Here is a 22,662-nt window from a genome sequence, read left to right as displayed (position 1 = left end):
AATTACTGAGAAACAACTAAATTATAAAACAAGAACACAAAAAATAAACAGGAAAAACGAAACGGGGAATAAAATCACAAAAGGGTAAAAGCGATTCACGCATGGAAAGGGATTAGTGCTCAAAATCTAAAGTAAAAAAATGCTCTTGTCCAAAGAAAATATTTACTAAAGTGACCTAATTTGCATAGCTTTAATTACCTGAGTTCCAAACGCTCTTCAAAAACCAGCATGACATGAAAGGTTTCTGTTTTATACCAAGCATAAACGCAAAAAAGCGCTTCATACACAACTTTTATCAAACGTTGCAGCTGTGCAACCATCGAGTTATGGATACACTTGGCACTTGGTAAAGCACCTTATTTCTCGATTTCTGCACCCATGCATATACATTCCTGACTTCCGGACGACGTCCGAAAATTTTAATTAAAATTAAAATGTGAGTTATTTCTCTTGACTATCTAATTAACGAAAAGTCTAGGACAACTTTTCCTCGACCATCTAAATTACGAAAATTCTAGGGCAATTTTCTTTTCGAAATTCAAGACAACGTGTTCTTTCCCTAGAGGAGAAATTTTCCGAAAAATTTAGGCGACCTTCATGTACGTCCCCAACAGATATTTTACCAAAATCATTCGTTGGGTGCCCCTGACTTGGGAGGTTTGCTAAGCACTCAAGAAGCTAGAGTTGCATTCGGCTATCACCTCTTGCAACTCTTACTGCTTACGCTTCTTTGGTGCTAAGCAACCTCTAGCCTGCGAAGCGCAGACGTATTTCCGGTCGTCGCAAGCGATGACCGGAAATACGTCTGCGCTTCGCAGCCTAAGCAACCTCCCGCGTGCATCCGTAATTCGATGGTTGCACGCGGCACGTTTACCATTTCTTAATCGGACTAATCTGGAATCGAGTCCGCAATCAAGATACATGTTCGACAATAGGAAAATATTATTAATCAATGCGCTAAAATATATTCACGGGGAAACAAGGACGGTCTGTTGAGAATTGCGATCGATTTGTCCGAATTCCGTCGAATTAATCACCGGTGATTTTCACAATCCTCTTACAAGTAGAAGTCGAACGTTAGACGGGCCAACCGTGAGCTGTTTAGAATTAATCATTTGAAGATTCACCTGCGACGAAAAGCGACGCACTTGCCAAAGAACGTTCTGAAACTTTCTTCGGAGGAAGCAAATCGATTAAAAATCGATAAACATTCTGTATAATCCCATTGGTCGGCTTGGAAGACGAAATAATCGATAAAGATTTTACGCAATCCTATTGGCCAGCTTTGCAATTTGTTCGGACAATGAAAAACAAACCAAACCGGATTTTTACCGTGGTCTGCCACAGGCATCCCAAGTAATAAAGCCACGTTGCTTTTAGTCTTCTTTCCAAACTATGCAAGCAGTCTACTTAACATTTATGCGCTTGTATATGCTCGACATCAAGAAAATCTGGATCATTCTACGTATCGTCTGGGTAACTGACCACTTACTCCTCCCCTAAACCAACATTAACACTTACTTCTCACTTGGGGCAAAATGTTGGTTTAGGGGAGGGGTAGGTGGTCAGTTACCCCGGATACATCTCGTTCCCTAGGCCTTCGTTACCTTTATCCAGCGGAACGAGCAACGGACGCTAGCTGGAAGAACCCCAAACCGGAACTACAATTCCTGGTTCCGGGTTTGATTGCGCAGGCGTAAAGTAGTTAAGTTACCTCGGTTTCAAACCTCTCTGCCCAAGAGATGTTCTCAAAGGAATTTCTCACAAAACTACGCTTTGTTATTTGTTTCACAGAAGTTTTCTCTACCTGTTACCTTCGATCAATCTACCTGTTTAGCAAAGAAAGACTTGAAATGACTTTGCAAGGGGATCGAATTTTCTTTTCAAACGCCACAACAAGCGTGATGTACGAAAGCCGAGGAGGGACACGGGCTAGCTAGACTTTGGAACTTCAGACTTAACACTTCAGAATTGCATGGGATTTGGCACGTCGTTGTTCGTGCTGCCTAAGTATTGGTCACTTTGTAACATTATCAGTGGCAGCAAGCCAAGTCCCCGGCTACACAATCATGCTTTGTCATGTTTCACATCAACGTGTCGAAAGGGATGTACGTCTTAATCCATTTTTAAGTCAAAGCAAACGTTTACTTTGTTCACACAGTAGAACCTTTACTGGTTTAAAATGTTTTGCCTCTCGAATCGTCTTTTTCCTACTTAAGCGTCCACAAGCTGAGACTAATTATTGCCGATTCAACATGGGATACGCTATTTCACCTTATGACCCCAAAGAATCAACATTCACACGACTCACACTCCCAAAAATTATTCATATATGTTCAACCTCAGTTTTTATGTTTAGATTATCTCTGCAATGCCCCTGATATTTACGCGGCAAAATTTATTAGAAGTGTCGGTTAAAAACAAAGAAAAAGCTCCCCAAATGAGTATCCACCTGCCTTAAAAGCTACCTGTTTTATTATTATTATTATTATTATTTGTATTGTTTCAACCGGAACCGGGTCAGATACACGAAAATCAGATAAGTTTATGACTACAATATAACAGTAAGGATGCACAACATCTAACTCTAAAGCAGGTTTATCATGGAGACTGCAAAGATATCAAAGCCCCGTCCAACCTCCAAAACTGTGATGTTTTCATCAATATTTTTTGCCATTGCTGTCTGCTTTGTGGCACTGATTCACGTCGAGATCGTGCTACGCACTCATCGACATACGCTTCAAGTCTTGTCTCGAGAAAGAGAAGCAAATGCAGAGCTACGAAACGCAGTTCGCCGTCATGAAGCAGCGTTTGACCTGATCTTGAGGATGTTTCACAGTAACTCGCATGAAAGTAAGTTGGGTTACACAGTAAACTTAACGTTTAAGAGACTAACGTGACCATCTCAGAATCGTGCGATTTTCTAGCAGCTTGAAGCTAATGCAGGTATCAATGTTAAGACAGGGAGGGGCGGGGGTACAGGCAAAGGTGCGCACTTTGAATTTTTTTTGCATTTTTTGGCCCGGGGGGTACTCGATATATCCTTGGGTGGGGAGGTGCGGCCCGGCCCCTCATACCCCGACCCTGTTTAAGACAAAAATCGCTGATTTTCCTACCCTGTTTTAGACAGAATTCCGATTTTTGATACCCTGTTTAAGACATTTAACCCGAAACCATACCCTGTGTAAGACAATAACAAATATCGAAACTCTTTCTTATTTAAAAAACCATTTACAGCTTGATCAATAGAGTCGTAGTTTAGTTCGTAGGACATACGCGTGGGCTGTTTATCGTCCAAGAAAAGATACACTGTTTAAGACAAAAATTGATAAAATCGATACCCTGTTAAGACAAAAATCATGCCGCAAAACATACCCTGGCTGGCCGCACGTCCCGATTAAGGCCTTATAAGGGAGTACCTCCCCGGGTTTTTTGGTCAAATTCCCGACCCTTAGGACTGAAAAATAGTTCAAACTTGATAAAATATCCACACCTGGGGATAACAAAACCGTGTAATGACTTGTACTAAAAGTAATGAAGTAGTTTGAAATGTACGTTTTTAATTCCTGTTATCGAGGGTAGATTTAAGAACATTGAAGTTGAATAAATTAAAGAAAAAAAAAATACAATCCCCGAAAGTTTTAGATTGTTTCCCAGTAGCGGAAAAGGTGTTGAGAGGATATTGCGTTCGTCACCAAAGTACTGCTAAGTTATCCTGACACCGCCCCTTGATTTACTGAAACCGGTCACTTCCACGATTAAAAAAGGCTGAAAATCCAGCTTTGGTTTCACCAAAATTGAATTCCAATACTCTTCAAACAAACTTTACATTATACTGAATACGAGATGGAACGCTTTAGCGGTATTGCATTATAAAAATATAATATGGACCCAGTCCTCTGCACGGTTAAATTCATATGGCCGCAGCATGGGGCAAAATTTGTGGTCAAATGCCCGGCCAGAGAGGGGAAAGCAGAAGTGTTCAAATGCTGTACCTTTGCCCGTATCCCCCACCCAACGTCCCCACTCCCCCATCCCCCCTCTCCGTCTAAACATTGATACCTGCATAACCAGTCTTAACATTGTATGCAAAGTTTCAGTTCAGGGCGATTCCATTGAAGCGAGATATAAGCAACTAAAGTTTTGTTTCTAAAATACAGTTATATCCCGCAGCGGGCAAATTTGACAGTTTTAATATCCGGCTTTGATTGCGAAACAATCACGCGTCTCTTCTGTTACGCTTCTGTTACTTCGTATTCAGGCTGGTTTTAGAGTGTTACAGAGTTAGTGTTAAGGTGTAGTTTGAGAGTGCAGGGCTCAAGGGAAATGTATATGCAATGATTTTGAACTCCTGCAATGCAATGAGTGCTTAAAGAAGTGTAAACCTTGGTGGAATCCCTCAGGTGGACTTAGTTAAATAGGCATCCCTTAGAAAGAGGTGTTTTCCTTTTTTTTTCTTTAAAAAGAAAACACCTCTTAAAAACCTCTTCAAGGAATCCCTCAGAAGGAAATTGGCATCCCTCCGAAGAAGGTATCTATTTTTAGCTTGTGAGTGAAATCTTTCATAAGGCTTTTGGCATCCCTTACAAGGAGGTATTTATTTTTGTAAATGGAATGCCTCGTAAGGATTTTTGCATCCTTTAGAAGGAGTTTTTCCTGTATGACTAGTAAATAGAATCCCCGATTAAAGTATTACTCAAGCATCCAGGCATGGCTCAATAAAAAAAAATATTTTGGGTCTCGAACCCCCGCCACAACCAGGCATTATAATTCTAAAAGTTGCTGACAACTTTCAGGAAACCTTATTTTGGCAAGTTCGATCGATCAGGGTTGAACTGATGTGGTCACGTAAGACATGATGTCATAATGGTAATCAACAGGAAATTCTAAAAGGGGTAAGAATTGTTGATAAAAACTAAGTCTGAACCATGTGTACATGTTGGGTTTACCTTACAAAGATTTTCGGTGTCCGGAACGGAGAGATTGTAAAATCTATTCAAAAGATATTAACAGATGAAAAGTACCGGTATCACGTGACCTGTTTTGCTTAATTATTAATCGAATAAAATTGAGAGTTAACCATTCCGGCCAGTTTCACGCAGGGAACAATGGTACAATGATAAAAATACTGTATTTCATATCTACTTTGTGGTATCTCGCCACCCTATTCAAATTTTCTTTTCTTTCCTGGGCATGACCATAACGGGTCACGTGACACTAATATCCGGTTCCTTACGTAATAGGAAAGTTAAGGTTACCGATTTTTCCGAGGTTGCTAAGTTTTGGAAGATTCTGGTAAATTTTCGCAAAGCTATAATCATTTCAAGATTTCATGCAAATTAGGCTCAAGCCAGACCTTAATTGAAAGGTCTTTTCTCGTTTAGCTTAGATAATTTTATTTCATAAGTTCGCGTTATTAGCAATTCCTTGACAATAAATGAAAATGCGTTGAAAGCTATTACCTTACTATTTATTTAAACACCAAGACTTCACGGAAGGAACAACACCATTGTACCAGGGAGGTGTTAACAATCGCCACAGACGAAATGTAGCATCAAGCACCAATCCAACGATCAGCCCAGAGGAACTTAAGACAAAAGTGACTTCATATGCCTGCCTCCTTATTCAGTGCCCAAGAAACATCACGCGTGGCCCCCCAGGTCCTCCCGGGCCTAAGGGAACTAGTGGACCTCCCGGCCCCCCAGGGCTTCCTGGTCCTCCTGGGCCTCACGGCTTCCAGGGCTCCCAGGGGCCTAAAGGTGACCAAGGTGCTCAGGGACCTCCTGGACGTAAAGGCGACCAAGGACCTCAAGGACCTAAGGGTGCTTGTTGTAAGTAAAGTTTTAAACACTCTACATGGGCAGGTAAAACCAGTTGCAGAAGGGCTTGAGAAACTGTTATCGAAATTGGCCAAATATGAGCTTATCAGACTTGGCAGGATTCCAGCCTCTCTCCCTATATCAACTATTTTTAAAAGAATTCAAAGATCGTATTCAACTCTGGTTGGAAGGACATCTTCGAAATGGGAAGAGGGCGAAGAAATCCTTGTAATTGAAAGATTTCTTCATCTGAGGCACATCCTGAGAAGGTTTTTGGCAGGGCGTATCTCAAACATTCAAACCATTTTGCAGCTGAGATGCCAGCGAATAACAGTTTAACGGTGTTTTACTTGGTGACTTAATTAAGTTTTGCTGTTTAATATGATAACAAAACAAAATTACGAGTAGCATTTTTCCATTTTTCCAGGCAACTTAAGCCTTTTTGGCAAGAAATTCTCAGGTTAACTTCAGAAATGTTTGTCAGAGTTGATCAGAATTATACCGACAAATGGACCAGGCATATACTTGCAATTGAATGAGGTGTTCTTCTTTTTCAAGGCAAGATCAAGAAAGGGCTTGTATCTACTGAACCGGGCCTGTCGTGCGAAGACATCAAGTACAGCGGAGTTTACTCGAACGGTAATTACTGGATTCGACCTGCAGGGTCAAATGAGACTTTCCAAGCATATTGCGACATGTCAGCGGTTGGAGGTACGTAGAAATATAAACACTAATCCCAGTGTAAAAACATTCATCCAAAGCCTTTTTTTCAGAATTGTGATTTCCTTACACTATTTTATTGACCTTTTTTTCTTCCCTTACCACGGAACAGCTTCTATCCGATGGATGAAAGTGATTTTATACAGTCAATTTAAAGTAGTTAACTTATTTGCACTATGAGGCGGTCCATGGGGACCAGAGTTTTGATACCGCTTGTGCAGTCATCCTATTTTACAGTTTTAGTGCACAACTTGCGAAAGATAAACAAATCTTCCAAAGCATGCGCAATAGGAGTAATTCCGTGAAAAGGCTGCCATAAATGCAAAACTAAATTTTACTGGCATCTTAAAGAAAGGTCAAGTTCATCTAATCTATTCATTGCTTTGCCACTTCTTTGGTAGTTTTTTGTTAAAATGTTTGTAATAAGAGTAAATTTAAAGCAAAGTTCCAGCAGAATGAGTGCTTGTGTAATACTTTCATCGTTTTTCCGTTAAGTCCATCATCTTTAAAATAGCAGACTAGTTAGCAAAAGTCAATTTGGCCAGTGCTAATTGCCCCTTGTACAGCAAGCACCAGATCATGGAGGAGCCATTTTGCGATGAAAATCTGTAGATAGGTTTTTTTTTTATTTTACGAAAAACAATCGCTCCTGCTTTTACTTACACTCGTGTTGTATCACTCTAAATCAGCCATTTGTACTGACTGTTACCGCCCCTTAGTTTGCTGACTTTCATCGCTACACGGTTACCTGATTTCCGGACCTCGACTTTTACAAGCAGATGTCACGTTTTGTTGAGCGTGAAGGTTCAATAAAGGCCTGATTTCCTCTAGATTTACCAGATTCCCGTTGGACGTCCTAAAATTTTGTTTTGTCTAATAGTTGCTTAAACTAGCGACAAGCGCTAAGAGGACATTAAAGGCTGGACTTCGGAGCGAGAGTCATGGTCAACTGACATGGTTTTCTTATAGCACCGATTCATAGCTTTAAAGAAAGACAAAATGTTTTTCCATTTTTTTCTTTTTTTGTAGATTGGAAGATTGTCACCCGTGCGTGGATTGAAAGCACTTTCAAACGAGGCGTTACGCTGACCTACAGCGAGGAAAACTATGGACTCGTCATCTCTGGTAGCACATACTTGCGTGGCTGTGGCAAGACCATAGATCCAGGGGCGCTGACGTTAATCAAAGGTTACTGGACCAAAATAAAGTACACGCAAGAGTTTCGAGGGGTAACGTCGTGTTGGAGTATATTTGGGGCAAACTGGTGAGGTTTTAATAACGTTCATAGTGTCAATAATAGACCTAGACCCTCATAAATAAAAGAAACCACTGCAGCGAAAACAAGCAGAAATAAGCGTCCTATTCAGGATCCTAACGTATTCAGGATTGGCTTAAATCTGACTTCTGGTTACTGACTTTGACTCTGGAGAAGTCACTTGACGGCACTTGCACCACTATGCTTAACTTCCTGCAGTCCTGAACATCACCTCGCAAAGCCATGTACTCAATGAAATCCCGTATTATACCCTTCCCAGACTTTCAAAAGGCTATTGTTACAATCTTTTGAGAAGAATTTCGTTAGGATCCGGTGAACTTTGTATTGAAAGCTCTAAGAAACGACAGAGACTAAACATATTGTCATCTAAAAAAATGACGTCCTTGCCGGAGTGGCCTTGTCCTTAAACAGATAATACATTTTATGAACCTGATGTTTGTTTTAATGACTTTAGGTATGGCCGTTCTTCTGTGAACAATCACCCAACAGGTCTGCACCCCTTTGACGGTTACAAAGGAGACTCGATAACCGGACAGCACAACATGGGAGGAAACTGTGAGTAAATTATATTCTTTTTCCTTTTGTGAAAATATAGCAAATTTTTCGCTATATAGGCGAGGTTAAAAAGGAACTAGGCATATATATATTTTTTTTTTGGCCTCCATCAGGTTTAAAATGCAAATATTTGGCAAGTGTGTAATGTAAATAGTCAAGTCTATCAAGTCTATTTTTTTGTCCATTCCGTGAGATGGCCGAGATTTCAACACTAAAAAGAAAAGTAAATAGTTATATAGGGCGTAGGATACATAATTAAACTTAGGGTGTATTTATTTGCGGGATACGCCTACCGTAAATGATCGATTAAGCGCCGCGGTCCTTCAGTTTCATTTTCCAATTTAAAGGTCAGCTGCGCTTATTCGAGAGCGGCGCTTTTTTCAACTACCGGCAAAACACTGAGGGGAATATAGAGAGAACTCAGAGTTGAGTTGGTCGTGGTCTTATTTCTCAATCGATATGGTTTTGATATCTCTTTTTAGTAAAATCCAACTAGTGGTCTATTATCAATGCTGCGTTCTGATTGGTTGAGCTACTACTAGGCTATATGTTATAGCCCATTAGCAGCGAAAGGCGCCGGCAATTTGGCGGGCAAAAAATGATTAAAGTCTAGCTTTAACTGATACTAGCTACAGTTGTTTTTTCTCGATATTATTGACCAAATAGTTGGATTTTACTAAAGCAATTATTCCTCTCGCCCCCATGGCCTCTGAGTCAATAGCCATTCGGCCTTCGGCCTCAGTGGCTATTGGCTCAGAGTCCATTCGGGCTCGAGGAATACTGTTAAATATCAAGTGCCGTAACAAAGGTGTGGCGTTTATTTGGAAATACCCAAACTAGGACCTCGGCGCTTATTAAATTATTTTCGGTAAAGGTGCGGTGCTTATTCGAGTAGCGGCGCTTAATCGATCATTCACGGTATACCAAAAAAAATTCGACAACCCGTTTATTATCGTCACTTTTCCGTCCCTTTATAGGGTATGCGATACCCTAGGTATCAGTGCATATTCACTTGTTCCTAGCTCAACGTCGACTGAACGTTTGGTGGGAGGAGGCGGAAGAGGGATAAGGGGAAGTTAGTGCGGGGTACCGTAAAATTCCGAAAATAAGCCCCTCCATGTATAAGCCCCTCCAAATATAAGCCCCCTAAACCGGTAAAGCAAGAAACCCTCCGTTAAATCGCCCCTCCAAATATAAGCCCCCCAGGGGCTTGTACTTGGAAAGATACCCTCGAATACAAAGTAAAACAAAGCAAAAACGGTAAATTTACTTCCAACTATGAGGCTAGCCCAATCGATTTCGAAACGCAAATTTCCTTCCGTAGATAAGCCCCTCCAAATATAAGCCCCTCCAAAAATAAGCCCCTCGAAAAGGGCCTTTGAAAAATATAAGCCCCGGGGCTTATTTTCGGAATTTTACGGTATTTTATCAACAGCAAACTGTTCCGCTTAGAAGGGTACACTACATTATTAAAGAGGCGCATTGAGCTTTGTAAATGCGCCATATAAGAATGTATGTATGTATTTTTTTTGTTTTTAAGGATCTTTTTTAAAGAATTAGGAATTTTAGGAATACGAGATTTTATTCTTTTATTTCTTTTTCTTTTAATATCAGAGGCGAATAATTCTGGTTTGTAATGACTTAATATAAACTCTGGACTGCCTGCAAGAGTCATTGACCGCATCTGAGCCGCAAGGAATGTATTTGCGAAATCGTTATTGACAAAGTGATTGCTATTTTTACTATTTATATAATTCTTAATGTTATATAGTGCTTAATTCTTACTTCAAATATTTCTGTAAATTATGTACATAATTTTTTCTAAAGTTAAATAAAGTTATTATTATTATTATTATTATTATTATTATTATTATTATTATTATTATTATTATTAAGCATAGTTCAGTAGACTGGAAATGTGAAGTCGGTGCATATAGTGCATATAGTGATCTTTTGAATTTCATCCTATACTGAGTGTACCAAATATTCCTAAGTTTGCTGATATCGTAAATACGTTTGTGAACAAGAGACATGAAGAAAGCTGTTTGAAAACATGGCGACCTTTTATTACCGATTTTAGTTTTCTTTTCTGAAGACTGTAGTCGGCATTCACAACGTCAACAAGAAAGCAGATTATGCAGGTGTTGCGACAGACAGGCAAACTGTAGAGACTCTGAGAATGCAGTGACTTTTGGGGCAGCAAAATCTCAAGTGGGTGAGGGAGGTGGGGAGGGGGGTCTGACCTAAACGTCCAGTTGACGTCAAGCAGGGAACAAGTGAATATGTCGACGATCCCTAAGTTGCTCATGCAAAAATAACTGGCGCATGAAATATACCAATGCGAAGTTTTCTTGCAAAAAGAATTGCGGCGTTGGCAATATAATAAAACAACCCGCTCAAGCTTTCAACTATGCGTATATCGAGTTCTGAAGAACTTTGAAAGTTTAAAAAACACTCAAGAAGGTAGAGGTGCTTTCGGTTGCGCTGCAAGCAACTTTAACGCTTCTTTCGCGCTCTCCGTGCTAACTTCCCGCGTGCTTGCTTTATAACTAGATATGACGCTCAGATACGTGCAAGCATGCGCATGAACCAGTTGTTAACCGAAAATGTCCCTTTTCATTTTCAGCTCACGTCTTCGATGGCGTGACAACAAAATGTAACAATGACAGAGCAACCAACTTTTGGCTTCACCCGCATACAGTTCGTTCCGCCACTGTTGTCCTCAGAAGGAATTTGACGGCAAAAAAGGCGGGAATTTTTACTGGCACCTCATGTGGCTTACCTACTTACAAGATCAAGGAGATTTTCGTGCGTTTTTAGATCGCGTATTTGACACAGGCCAGTTCGTTTTATTTGTACTCAATGCAGACCTTGGTAACATCCAGCAGCACGGACCAAAGACTCACTAGTAGCCATTAACTTTTTAGTAGATCAGAACTTCGTTGAAAATGTTCAAAAAAACCTTCTATGTAACTTCAGAAGTAGAGGGTCCTTGGTTAACAATTAAACAGGAATCATCTGTAAGGTGATGTTGTTTTATGATAGTTTTTTGACAGTTATATATAATAAGTAGGGTCTGCATGTCCATAGCACCCGTCAGTAACAAGGGGAGATTGAAGAAGCCTCTTAGGGAACCTTGGTAAACTGTTTGCAAACCTAGTGACGATGTCCGATGTCTGATGGCTGATGGCTGATGTCCGATGTTCAAAGTCTGATGGTCGATGTCTCATGTCTCATGTCTCATGTCCGATTTCTGATGTCTGATGTTCTGTGTCCGATGTCCGATGTCCGATGTCCGATGCCCGATGTCTGATGTTTGATGTCCGATGTCTGATGACTGACGTCCGACGTCTGATGGCCGATGTCTGATGGCCGATGTCCGTTGTCTGTTGTCCGATGTCTGATGTCTGGTGTCCGATGTCTGATGTCTGATGTCTGATTACCGATGTCCGATGTCTGATGTCCGATGTCTGAAGACTGATGTCCGATGACTGACGTCTGATGTTCGATGTCTGATGCCCAATGTCTGATGTCCTGATGTTCGATGTCCGATGTCCGATGTCTGATGTCTGATGTCTGATATCCGATGTCCCGATGTCCGATGTCTGATATCCGATGCTCCGATTTGCGATGTCCGATTTCCGATGTCCGATGTTTGATGTTCGATGTCTGATGACTGACGTCCGATGCCTGATGGCTGATGTCTGATGGCCGATGTCCGTTGTCTGTTGTCCGATGTCCGATGTCCGATGTCTGATGTCTGATGTCCGATGTCTGATTACCGATGTCCGATGTCTGAAGACTGATGTCCGATGACTGACGTCTGATGTTCGATGTCTGATGCCCAATGTCTGATGTCCTGATGTTCGATGTCCGATGTCCGATGTCTGATGTCTGATGTCTGATATCCGATGTCCCGATGTCCGATGTCTGATATCCGATGCTCCGATTTGCGATGTCCGATGTCCGATGTCCGATGTTGGGAGTCCCTCCTCGGGTTTCATTCAGTATAAACCTTTATTTCCAACGACTGAAACATTCGTGATCCATGAGAGCACATATTCTCTCGTCCTCTTGGGTAGCCAAGAGTTAAGTGATCCTTGGTGCTGACCAAAAGGATTGCAGCCTCTGGGCACGAGATTGATATCAAGATAACTACTGAAAAATGCGTAATTATCCCTTTGAATCCCTTTAAGTTTCTCCTACTTATGTCATTGCATAATCAATATAAAAGGTTATGAGAATTAACAAAATGAACCCATCAAGTGAAAATGCTTTGATCTTTAAACAAATTCTTTCAACAACTGAGTTCTTCAAGGAAACATGGAGACCAGTATTCATGAGAATTTGAATGTTGATTAAAAGGCTTAAGCAAGTTCCCGATGTATGTACGTAACAGCTCAGACATGTTTACAAGGGACAACAATTAGGGTAGACTAAGTTAAGGGATTTAAATATCTTGGCCATGGTGACTTGGACATCAGACAAATCGACTAATCCTCCCAAGGAGCATTATGTTCAACTTTTTTATGTTTGGATTAATATCTCTGTAATAAGCCCCAGATATTTTCTCAGCAAAATTTGATCCAGTTACGTTTCGCTTGTGGGTTGCTTTTAAATGAAATTTTTTGATGTTCGCGATTCAAAATCGCTTATTAGATAGCTTCTCCTTTTCTCGGTTCAATTCCCCGGGCAGTAATTTCCCTTCTTATTCGTTCTTACATTTCTTTGTTTCAACTCTGATTACTTTCTTGTACCTTTTTGTAATTGATGATTGTTTGAACTACTTTAACCCTCATTTACCTTCGGCACCACTTTTGGTACAAATGCCGGTTAGATAGGGTCGACTGTTAACTATTTTAACTAGTTTAACTTTCATTAATCTTGGCCAGTACTTATGGCGCGAATGCATCGCGAGAACGAGTGAATTTACAAAAAAAAAATTATTAAAATGAAGGATAACAATGTTAAAAATGTTAAACGGTGGGAAACAGAGCAGGTGGCTATTCAAAGCGTGGTCGAGGAGTCGAACTCGGCCAACAACAGTAGAACAATTCTCTTTCTTTTGTGATGCGTGACGACTGCTTGGCATCATTTACATAAAATACGCATGTATCCCAAGTGTTGCTAATAAACATCATAAAAACATGGCCGCCAAAGCAACGCATGTAAGCCATCTTGTGGAAAATATACTTAAGTACTATACACAGAAGAAAACGACACAACGTAATATCTGAGTGGTGCTTTCAACGTGTCATGAAAGAGCACAGGCGCTGGAATTGGTTTGGAATCGTGCGAGAGGCTCTCGAAGTAAGTCGAATCAGCTGAATATTTCAGGTGCGGAGTTGGTGATGTAACGAACACCTTTCCTATCTAGGTATCTGCTTATGAAGGATGGGGTGTGGCAATGGTAAACATGTTTTTGCTATCGACCATCGACCGAACACAGTTGCGCGTATTGAGATGACAGGCCACCGTCAACTCATCGCAAACGTCGAGGATTTGGAAGAAGAGTCGCTACTCGATTCGGAAATAGACCTTTCATCTTCGGAAAAGCTACAAGAATATACACATCAGTATCCAGAATTTTCAAGGGAGCTTAACCTGTTGTATTGTAGCATCGAAAAGCTTTGGCGTTTATCGGAAAAAGAGAATGCTTTCAGTGATAAAGATTTGTTATCAAAGATAAACAAAGAAGTTCTCAAACTTCGCAAAAGAAGCATAAAAGCTGCTTTCTCACCCGGAACGTCTGAAGATCAAAAGTATAGCTTAATTGCAAATTTTATCTTGGACATAGAGGGAGCAGCTTTATTCTCCATGCTTGCCAAACAGTTGTTTGATTCGTACATCGAATGTGTGAAAATACACCGTAGGAATGAGGTCCAATTGGGAAATCCATCGGTTATTGAAACAGACAGGATGGATCACCTAACGTCGGAAACCCTTATTCTTGTTCTGCTTGTGATACAAAACTTTGCGGAGTTTCATAAAGGATTTTGCGTAGCATGTGCAAAGACAACTGAGGTTGTTTCGCTTTGCCTGATGCAAAGTCGGCAAGTTGAAGATGTGTTCACGACCACGCAGGCTGAAGGGAGCGGAAGGCCAGTTCGAGCTATTCGAATTCTGGGATGTTGCTTCAACATTCTGTATAACTTGGCCAGAAAAACTGACTTAGTCAAAGCCAACGTAGACTTTGAAGGGAAAGAAACTTTAGTTTATTTCGCAAAATCCGATATCGCCATCGTGTCCCCTCTTGCTCTTCTCAGTTTGGCTTACGTCGTGGACGAGGAAAGCAATCATCTTATTCTTGCTGCTGAAGAAATTTTAGGAGCTTTAACGTCACTTTTGCAAAAGGCCTTTGAGTCTGAACGTAGAAAATTTGATGGGTTCTCGGCAAAAGAACTCGCTGAAGGACTCAGTCGCCTCGCGATAAATGATACCAACAAAAGAGTTCTGGGCGAGAAGGGTGCCATACAAGTCCTAGTTTCTATCATCAAAACTTCAAACGACAATAGTGAGAAAGCTAGTGCAGTCAATGCGCTTTGGGTGTTAGCTTTCGACGAGAACAATAAGAAAGCCATCACTCAAGATAAAGAAACCTTAGATATTCTTCGAGGACTTCAGCAGAATGACGACCCAGAAGTACAGAAAGCAGCTGCAGGTGCATTGTGGGAGCTCGAAGGAAAGACGGCGAGGAACTCGGAGATGACAAAAGCAACCGGAAATCACGTGATGATCAGCTACCAATGGGATTCCCAGGAAGTTCTGGTTGAAGTGAAAAACAGACTTCAAGCAAGTGGATACAGAGTGTGGATGGATCTGGAGCAGATGGGAGGATCGACCTTAGAGGCAATGGCTAAAGCTGTTGAAAATGCTTCCGTTGTTCTTGTATGTGTATCACACCAATACAAGGAAAGTCCGAACTGTCGTTCAGAGGCAGAGTACGCTTATCAGCTGAGAAAAGATATTATTCCTCTGATGATGCAACAAAACTATAAGCCGGACGGTTGGCTGGGAATGATCGTGGGGACAAAACTTTGGATCGACTTCAGAAACAGTTTTAATGTGGAGGCGGCAATTGGAAAACTCAAGAAAGAATTGGGCGACAGAGGACGAGAGAATCAAGGAAATTACCTCACTGTTGAACACGAGAAACCCGTTGAAAAGGGGCAAGAACTCACCCCTGAATTGTCTGGAGTAGCAGCCTGGACAGTAAATGAGGTAAAAGACTGGTTGAAGGAAATTGGTTTAGACGACATTTGCAAGGCCGTCTTGCCAAAATTGAACGGACAGGCGTTAATTTATCTCTACGCACTCCGTGATGAATGTCCAGATTATTTTTACAGATGTCTAGAAACAAATCTTAACTTGCGGGATATGTTCGATTTGTTTAAATTTAGAGAAGAGCTTAGTAAGTTAATGAAAGGCTGAAGTAGACGAAACAATGTGGCATAGGAGCTCGAACCCAGTTTCACATTTTTGAAGATGCGGTCTGCCATGAACTTTCAATGGAGTATAAACCAGGAAAATACAAGGCATGATGTTGTAAACTGAAAAAAATGAATAAATAAACAGCCATTGAAGTTTTCCACAGATTTTGGTCGTCAGTTCTCCGGATTTCAAATAAGCATTACCATTTTTCCCTTTTAACTTTACTCCATTATCAGTGGTTGCTTCAGTACCTAATTCGCGGCTTCGCCGCTCGTGCGCCTCGGCTCGACAAAACCGCCATGCTACGCAGGCTATACGAGTCTTCAGCGGACAACTCGCCCCAAGACAGTCTTGTATTCTGGATTTAAACGCTGTGGATTCCGGATTTTAGGTACTGGATTCCGGGTTCCACAAGCAAAAAATGTCCCTCTTATTCCGAAATCCGGATTCCCTTAAATGGGGCGAGACAACTCAGCACTGAAATCAGCATTGCCATCAAGGGTGACTGACAGAAGTAGCGTGAGAAGAGCAGCCGTCTCGGCTCCTAGCTCCTCGCCGTTATATTAGGGACGGGCAAAACGACGCTAGCGACGAGGGGCGAGGGGAGACGACTGTTTTCGCAGGCTGTGGCAGAAGGTATATAAAATGTCGGCAAGTCCACCGCGACAAACCAATGAGTAGTGCCGGATCTCCCAGTTGTAGACCAGGGCCGGGTTGTTCAAAGCTGGGTTAAGATAACCCAGTGTTAGTTCGAAATTTGAATTCAGATATGAAAGCTTCAAAAGCAAATTCAGTTTAATTCTTTTTGTCAACAATTTGATGATTGGCTACTAGAAAAAGAATAGAGAAAATTGTCCGAGAAAATGCTTTTGATGAAAGGAAAAAGGGACCCGGGTTAAAGTTTAACCCTAGGTTAGCGCTAATCGGCCTTCGAACAACTGGACCCTGGATCAGAGGGTCTCAATGGGGTTAACCGATAGGCGTAAAACGGCCAAAAATTTAGTCGATAGCCGTAAAAATTGAAAAATTTTAACCGTTAGCCGTAAATAGGGTAAAAAAGAGTTAACCGTAAAAGAAATTGTTACCTAAATTTGCTACTTTTAAGGAAAGTGCTAAACTTACTTATGATTACGTTTTTTACTTCCCGGCTAGTGTGACTCCGTACGCACGTTAGGCAAAGCGCCTTTTAGGTGTTAACCAAGACCTAGGCACACACTAGAGCTAGAAATTGATCATCCGTCTGAGACTAGCCTGTGTACAGTCGCGCCCTCCCCACAGACACCCCTTCTCCGATTTTTCTGCGGGGGAGGGGGCGGCTGTACACAGGCTATCTGGAGCGGATAGTCCCGTCTTCAAAAGTCAGGCGGATTGTTCATTCAAAATTAAAACTATTCCATTTTCAGATTAAGACGTATTACCTATCTGACGCGAATCAACAAACGGATAACCCGTCTCACACGAATAATCCTTCTCTAGTGTGAAAACGGCCATTTCTGTTATAATGAATGTCGCGCCCCGGGCCTTGAGTTGGGCGTTTGCGTGTCTGCTTTTGCTTTTTCACGAAGATTATTTTTAAATTGACTATTGACATTTCTATGTGTAAAATAATGTATTAGAAGTGGAATACTTTATAAAAAGTATTCAACCTTTTGATATATAAAATATTAAACTTTTTCAAAAGAATAGCTTATTTCATCCCGAGATGATCCGAAGACCTTTATTTTGATTTAAAGATACAAAAAAATACGGGTTAATTAATATTTAACTTTTTGAAACAAAAGAAGTTAATTTTTAACTTTTTCGTTAACCGTAACTGAAAAAAATTAACCGATAGCCGTAAAAGAGCCAAAATTTTAGCCGATAACCGTAAAAGCCACCACCCCATTGGGACCCTTGGATCAGTACAATCAAACTTGTAGAAAAATATGAAACGGCGAACTGATCCTTACGGCAAGGCGATCAAGAAGTAAACAAAAGAATAAAACAAAAAATATATATATTTAAACAAACCGCCCAATATTTCGGTTTGAAAACAAACCTTCTTCAGGGACTAAAAGAAAAATGAAAATAAAACTAAAAGTTCGTTACAAATAAGAATTTGAAAATGTGACAATAAAAACAATGGATTGTTATTGGTATAGGAGACTAGATGGTATCATATATAACGGAGCTTCGTCACAGAAGGTACCAGTCCCATTACAGCAATGCAGTAAGGTTAATAAATAAATATTAATTATACGAATTAAAGCATGAGAAAATAAAATGCAAAAGAAGTAGGATCTTGGGCCAGGTTGTTCGTAACTGGGTTAAGATGGCGGATCTAGGGGAGGGGCCTGCCCCCACCCCGCCCCTTATTTTTAGAGCAAACTGAGGCCCAAAGGGCCAAAAAAACTTTTTTGGAGACCGGGCTTCCCCCGCCTTATCTCAGGGTCTGGATGACCGCCCCCCCCCCCCCCCCACCCCCACTCCCCCGTCTTACCTGAATGTCTGGATCCGCCATTGAAGATAACCCACCCGGGGTTAGTGTGAGATTTGACCTCAGATAAGTGAGCTCAAAAAGAAAATTTAGTTTAATTCTCTTTGCCCGCAATTGGATGACTGGATACTCTAATACAGAATGGAGAAAATTATCCGAGAGAGTGCTTTTGATAAAAAGAAAAAGAAATCCGGGTTAAAATTTAACTCCGGGTTAGCGCTAACCGGCGTTCGAACAACTGGGCCCTGGATGTTTCGTTGATAAAAAGTGGCGCTAAAATATAATTATAGCGTGACGTCATCAAGTACGTTGTTGCTAGACGGTTGATTCGCTATCGTGACTTGCGACGGGATTTTTGTTTAATAGTCACGTGGGCGACTGTTTATCACGCTACCCGACGTAATATTCTAAATACACACTTACTTTACATAAATTAAGATTCAGTACAAAGAACTAGCAAAGTCAGTCGCAAGCAAGTTGAGCGTGCAAGAATATATCTCAAGTTATTGTCAGTAAGGTAAGAATGATCAAGGTAGTTTCAATAACTAGAATATTCTGTTTGAGATATGGTTTCTTAGAATATAATTGAGCTCCAAACGGGTAGGTAACGGATTGCAGAGTAACAGTGGCTTAAATACTAGTAAGCAGTAGTGTGATCGAGTGATAAGACTCATGAATACACCCTCAGTCTTTCGTGTTGTCCACAGTACAAAGAGAACCCCGCAAAAAGATTTTTCTATTTATCTTAGCTGAGTGAATTGTTCAGATATTTAAGTAGACTGTAGTCTGTTTAATTGAAGTAAAAGCAGGCGGAAGTTTCGCCGATCTGCTACTCTACAATGACCCTAGCAACTAACAGCAGCACAGAACAGAGCTGTCCAGACTGTCACAGTGACTCTTGTTTATGAAACAAACTTTATATTGGATCAAACACTTCATGTACTTGAGAAGCAGTAAATGCACCCGTCTATGTGGTGGTAGATTGGCTCGGCTCAATTTTGGAGCGCATACCATACGAATATCATCTTCTTAAGAACACCGAAAACGAAACCGGAACTCGAAAATTAAAAGGGTTATTCCCTACAATTCAAGTGCAAGTTAATTATATATGAGATGTATTAGTATAGGGTCGCCAGTTTACTCTGTCTAGAAAGTTCTCATTGTTGAAAATTGCTTTTTAGTAATAGAGGAAACTTGTTGAACCAGAACTTGACCCGCAGACTTGATAATTAAGATATGTTCCGTTTGGTTTCATTTGCTTCAGTAGATTCCCGCTGTATAGTACTTTCAGTTTCGACACAAAAATCATCCATGTAATCATTTGGATGACTTAATTTGAGCATTTCCACTTTCTTTATAATCCTGGAGTGCCTATATCTTGTCTTTCAGGAAGCGTTTTTAATTTGGTGACTAATTAACCATGTAGAATAAACAAGCTGCATACACGAAGGAGATTCTTAAACTGCAAACTCAACTTTCCTTTTCTTAGAATTTTACCTATTCCGAAACATAGAAGCTCCCACAGCCACTTGAAAAGTTTTAGTTTCTCTCCATTTTCAAACGTGAATTTGGTGTATTTGTTTTCCGGCATGAATGTAAACAACGTTCTGAAAAGGTTGCCGAAATTTCAGAAATTTGCATAGACATTAATGCATCAGTGGTTCCCGTACAGTGATGTCGTTACACCTTTGTTATTTTGATAAACAACTTTTTAAAGATTGCTCTATATTGCCACGTCATCATACTCTGCAGATAAATAAATGAAGACATCAGTTGGCTGGTAGTATTTTTCAAAAGTAACACACGACGATAATAAATTTCGCATCACGATCGCGATTTTCTCTATTCCTATCATGATTGTTGTAACGCGATTTCTTCTCACAATCTTAATTGTTGTATCGCGAATCTAGTCATCGAGATTTCTCTATCCCGATAGCGATCGCTGTATCGCGATGTTTCTATTGTGACCGTGATTGTTGTATTGTAATGTCTCTATCCCGATCGCGATTTTTCTATCGCGAATTCTGTATCACGATCGTGTTTGTTTTTTCGCGGTATTTCAATCGCGATTCTTCCATCACGATCACGATCGCTGTATCACTATTTCTCTATCACGATTGTAATTATTGAATCGAAATTCCTCTCCCCTGATTTGGCCTCACTTTTAAATATATGAGATCCTTCAAAAAAAGTTAGGTAAAACTACGAGGTTTATGCCGATTCACGAAATTGAACCCTAATTATCTGTGGAGACTGCGCCTTTGTCTCTTGCGAAAAAGGAAACATTCAATAACCTGATTGCTTTAAAGGAGTGATAACAGGACTCTTGTTCCGCAAATGTACCTCCCAGAAGCTAGGTGACAAACACCTTGGTGATCTCCAACTTTTTTTCTTTTCTCCCTTGTTTTAGGTTTTGAGCGCCACTCGTCATGAATACCATTGCGTTCAAAGCATCTTTCCTCCTGGTTCTCTTATTTTTCTTGCTATCTGTTTTCGCCCAGGATCCTATCAGCTCGTGCGATGGAATCTCGAACGGGACACGCTCTCAAATCTGTCTGTCGGGACAGTGCCCACTACGATGCTACACAAATTCGTCAGACGATCCGAACTGCGATCAAGTGTGTGTGGTGCAGCCATGTGCTGCTCTAAGCTGCAATTCGACCAATTGCCTGCAGCGCTGTTTATCAGGGGGGTGTAACTCTCTGGTATGTACAGGCGCTGATTGCACGCAAACCTGCTTGGGAAACTGTTCTGAAATAAACTGCACAGTGACGGCAAAGTGCAACCAGCAGTGCGAGAAGGGGCACTGTGGCTTACGTGGCATGGGTTATGGTGTGGTGGAGCAGACCTGCGCTGAGAACTGCAAAGATGTGAAATGTAAGGCTGACAGCTGCAGACAAACCTGTGCAGGAGACGGGTGCAGTTTGGAGTGTCCTATGGGTAAGTGAAGTAATATTCATGATCCTCGCAATAACCAGAGGCAGATCTTAAGTGGGAGTGTCCTTTGATACTCGTGAAACCCTCGCTTATACTTCAACCTAACCCGGAGCTACTTTATTGTGCTACTGCCCAAAGCCCTAATTCTGACCTTGTATCTGAAGTGATCCCCTCCCCGCCGCCCCTCACCCAATCGAATTCCTCGATCCGCACCGGAATGAAATGTTGAAATAAAACTGTAATGATCACATGTATCTGTTACAGGTTCTAGGGAGTGCACACAAGATTGCAAAGGTCCCTGCAAAATGAAATGCGAAGCTTCCGAGTGCGAAAGCACATGTACCGGTGGTAGATGCAACTTAGAATGTAGCAACAGCGAATCAAACCTCTGCGAGCAAACCTGTGCTCGTGGCGCCTGCGAAGTCAAGTGCACAGCGAAGAAATGTGAAAGCTCATGCACGGGAGGTCATTGCACCACGTTCACGTGTACCGCTGATAACTGTACCCAGATTTGCGGTCAAAACTGTACCAGCATGAGGTGCCAATCAAAGCGGTGTGACCAGTCGTGCACCAAAGGGAACTGTGATATGTACTGTGAGACCAGAGCAGAGATGTGCGTGATGTCATGTCCCGGAGGAAACTGTAAACTGCACTGCGACGGACAGTGGTGTAAACGTGACTGCTCTGGAGGTGACTGCTCGTTTTCTGGATCGGGCAAAGAAGTTAGCGCCAGTACCACATCGCCAAACACGCCAAAACCACCCAAGGCTGGCGCTCCGAGGGTCGTGTCCTTGCATTTTACGTTATTCCTGCCTGCGATAGTATATCTCATTTCCTGTAAACTAATAATTTAAGGAATCAGTTAGCATTGTTATTCTTCACAGTGTTAGACTATAAAGACGAATTTAGACTGTCAGCTTTAAATAGAACTGACAAGTGACGGCGTAATTTGTAAATTAAAGTAGGACATCGAAAGGCCACCAATTATATTTATGCATGGTGGTACATGGCTAGCAAATATGTCACGCAAACCATTATGGCACACGGACAGTAAGGATCCCGAAAAGGGTTACTGCGCACTGTTTAATGTCATTGCCTTTATCCAGTAGAGTAAACGATAAAGAAACAACACTTGTCTCCAGAACTCTTCCTTGTTAGATAAAAGTCTCGGGAACGACGTTGATAAGGAAGGTTGTTGCCGTTACAAAGTGGTTTCTCATGTTTTATAGTAATGACGCTGTTTACTAGGCATAATGACGAGTGAATAGCTTCCAAGGCCAGATGAGAGAGCTTGCTCACAGGCTAATTGACATATCGAATGGGTGTTCAAGGACGTCAAGAACAAAATTTTTCTGCTTTGTGTTTTCACTTTTTGTCAAGTTTAACACGAGGCGCTATGGAGTCTTTAGCTCCTGGGAAGTACCAGCCCCCCCCCCCCCCCCCCCCCC

General features: G+C 41.3%; 3 protein-coding genes across 3 annotated transcripts; all 3 read left to right on the top strand.

Moving 5' to 3' along the window:
* Nucleotides 1-2,534: 2,534 nt before the first annotated feature.
* On the top strand, nucleotides 2,535-11,353 carry LOC140948142 (uncharacterized). The gene is made up of 6 exons (XM_073397366.1): nucleotides 2,535-2,853; nucleotides 5,487-5,831; nucleotides 6,378-6,530; nucleotides 7,569-7,803; nucleotides 8,270-8,370; nucleotides 10,997-11,353. Exons 1-6 carry the CDS (start codon nucleotides 2,604-2,606, stop codon nucleotides 11,188-11,190), a joined length of 1,278 nt encoding a protein of 425 aa, XP_073253467.1. The 5' UTR covers nucleotides 2,535-2,603; the 3' UTR covers nucleotides 11,191-11,353.
* Nucleotides 11,354-13,334: 1,981 nt separating this feature from the next.
* Nucleotides 13,335-15,847, top strand: LOC140948532 (uncharacterized). Its single transcript, XM_073397782.1, has one exon. The coding sequence runs from the start codon at nucleotides 13,765-13,767 to the stop codon at nucleotides 15,799-15,801; it is 2,037 nt and encodes a 678-aa protein (XP_073253883.1). The 5' UTR covers nucleotides 13,335-13,764; the 3' UTR covers nucleotides 15,802-15,847.
* A 2,792-nt stretch (nucleotides 15,848-18,639) lies between these two features.
* Nucleotides 18,640-22,662, top strand: LOC140948461 (uncharacterized). Its single transcript, XM_073397701.1, has 3 exons — nucleotides 18,640-18,794; nucleotides 20,688-21,217; nucleotides 21,479-22,662. The coding sequence occupies exons 2-3, from the start codon at nucleotides 20,707-20,709 to the stop codon at nucleotides 22,066-22,068; spliced, it is 1,101 nt and encodes a 366-aa protein (XP_073253802.1). The 5' UTR covers nucleotides 18,640-18,794; nucleotides 20,688-20,706; the 3' UTR covers nucleotides 22,069-22,662.

The sequence above is a fragment of the Porites lutea genome, chromosome 9, assembly GCF_958299795.1.
Source record: "Porites lutea chromosome 9, jaPorLute2.1, whole genome shotgun sequence".
Taxonomy (NCBI): Eukaryota; Metazoa; Cnidaria; class Anthozoa; order Scleractinia; family Poritidae; genus Porites; species Porites lutea.
This window is presented reverse-complemented; position numbering and strand designations above follow the sequence as displayed.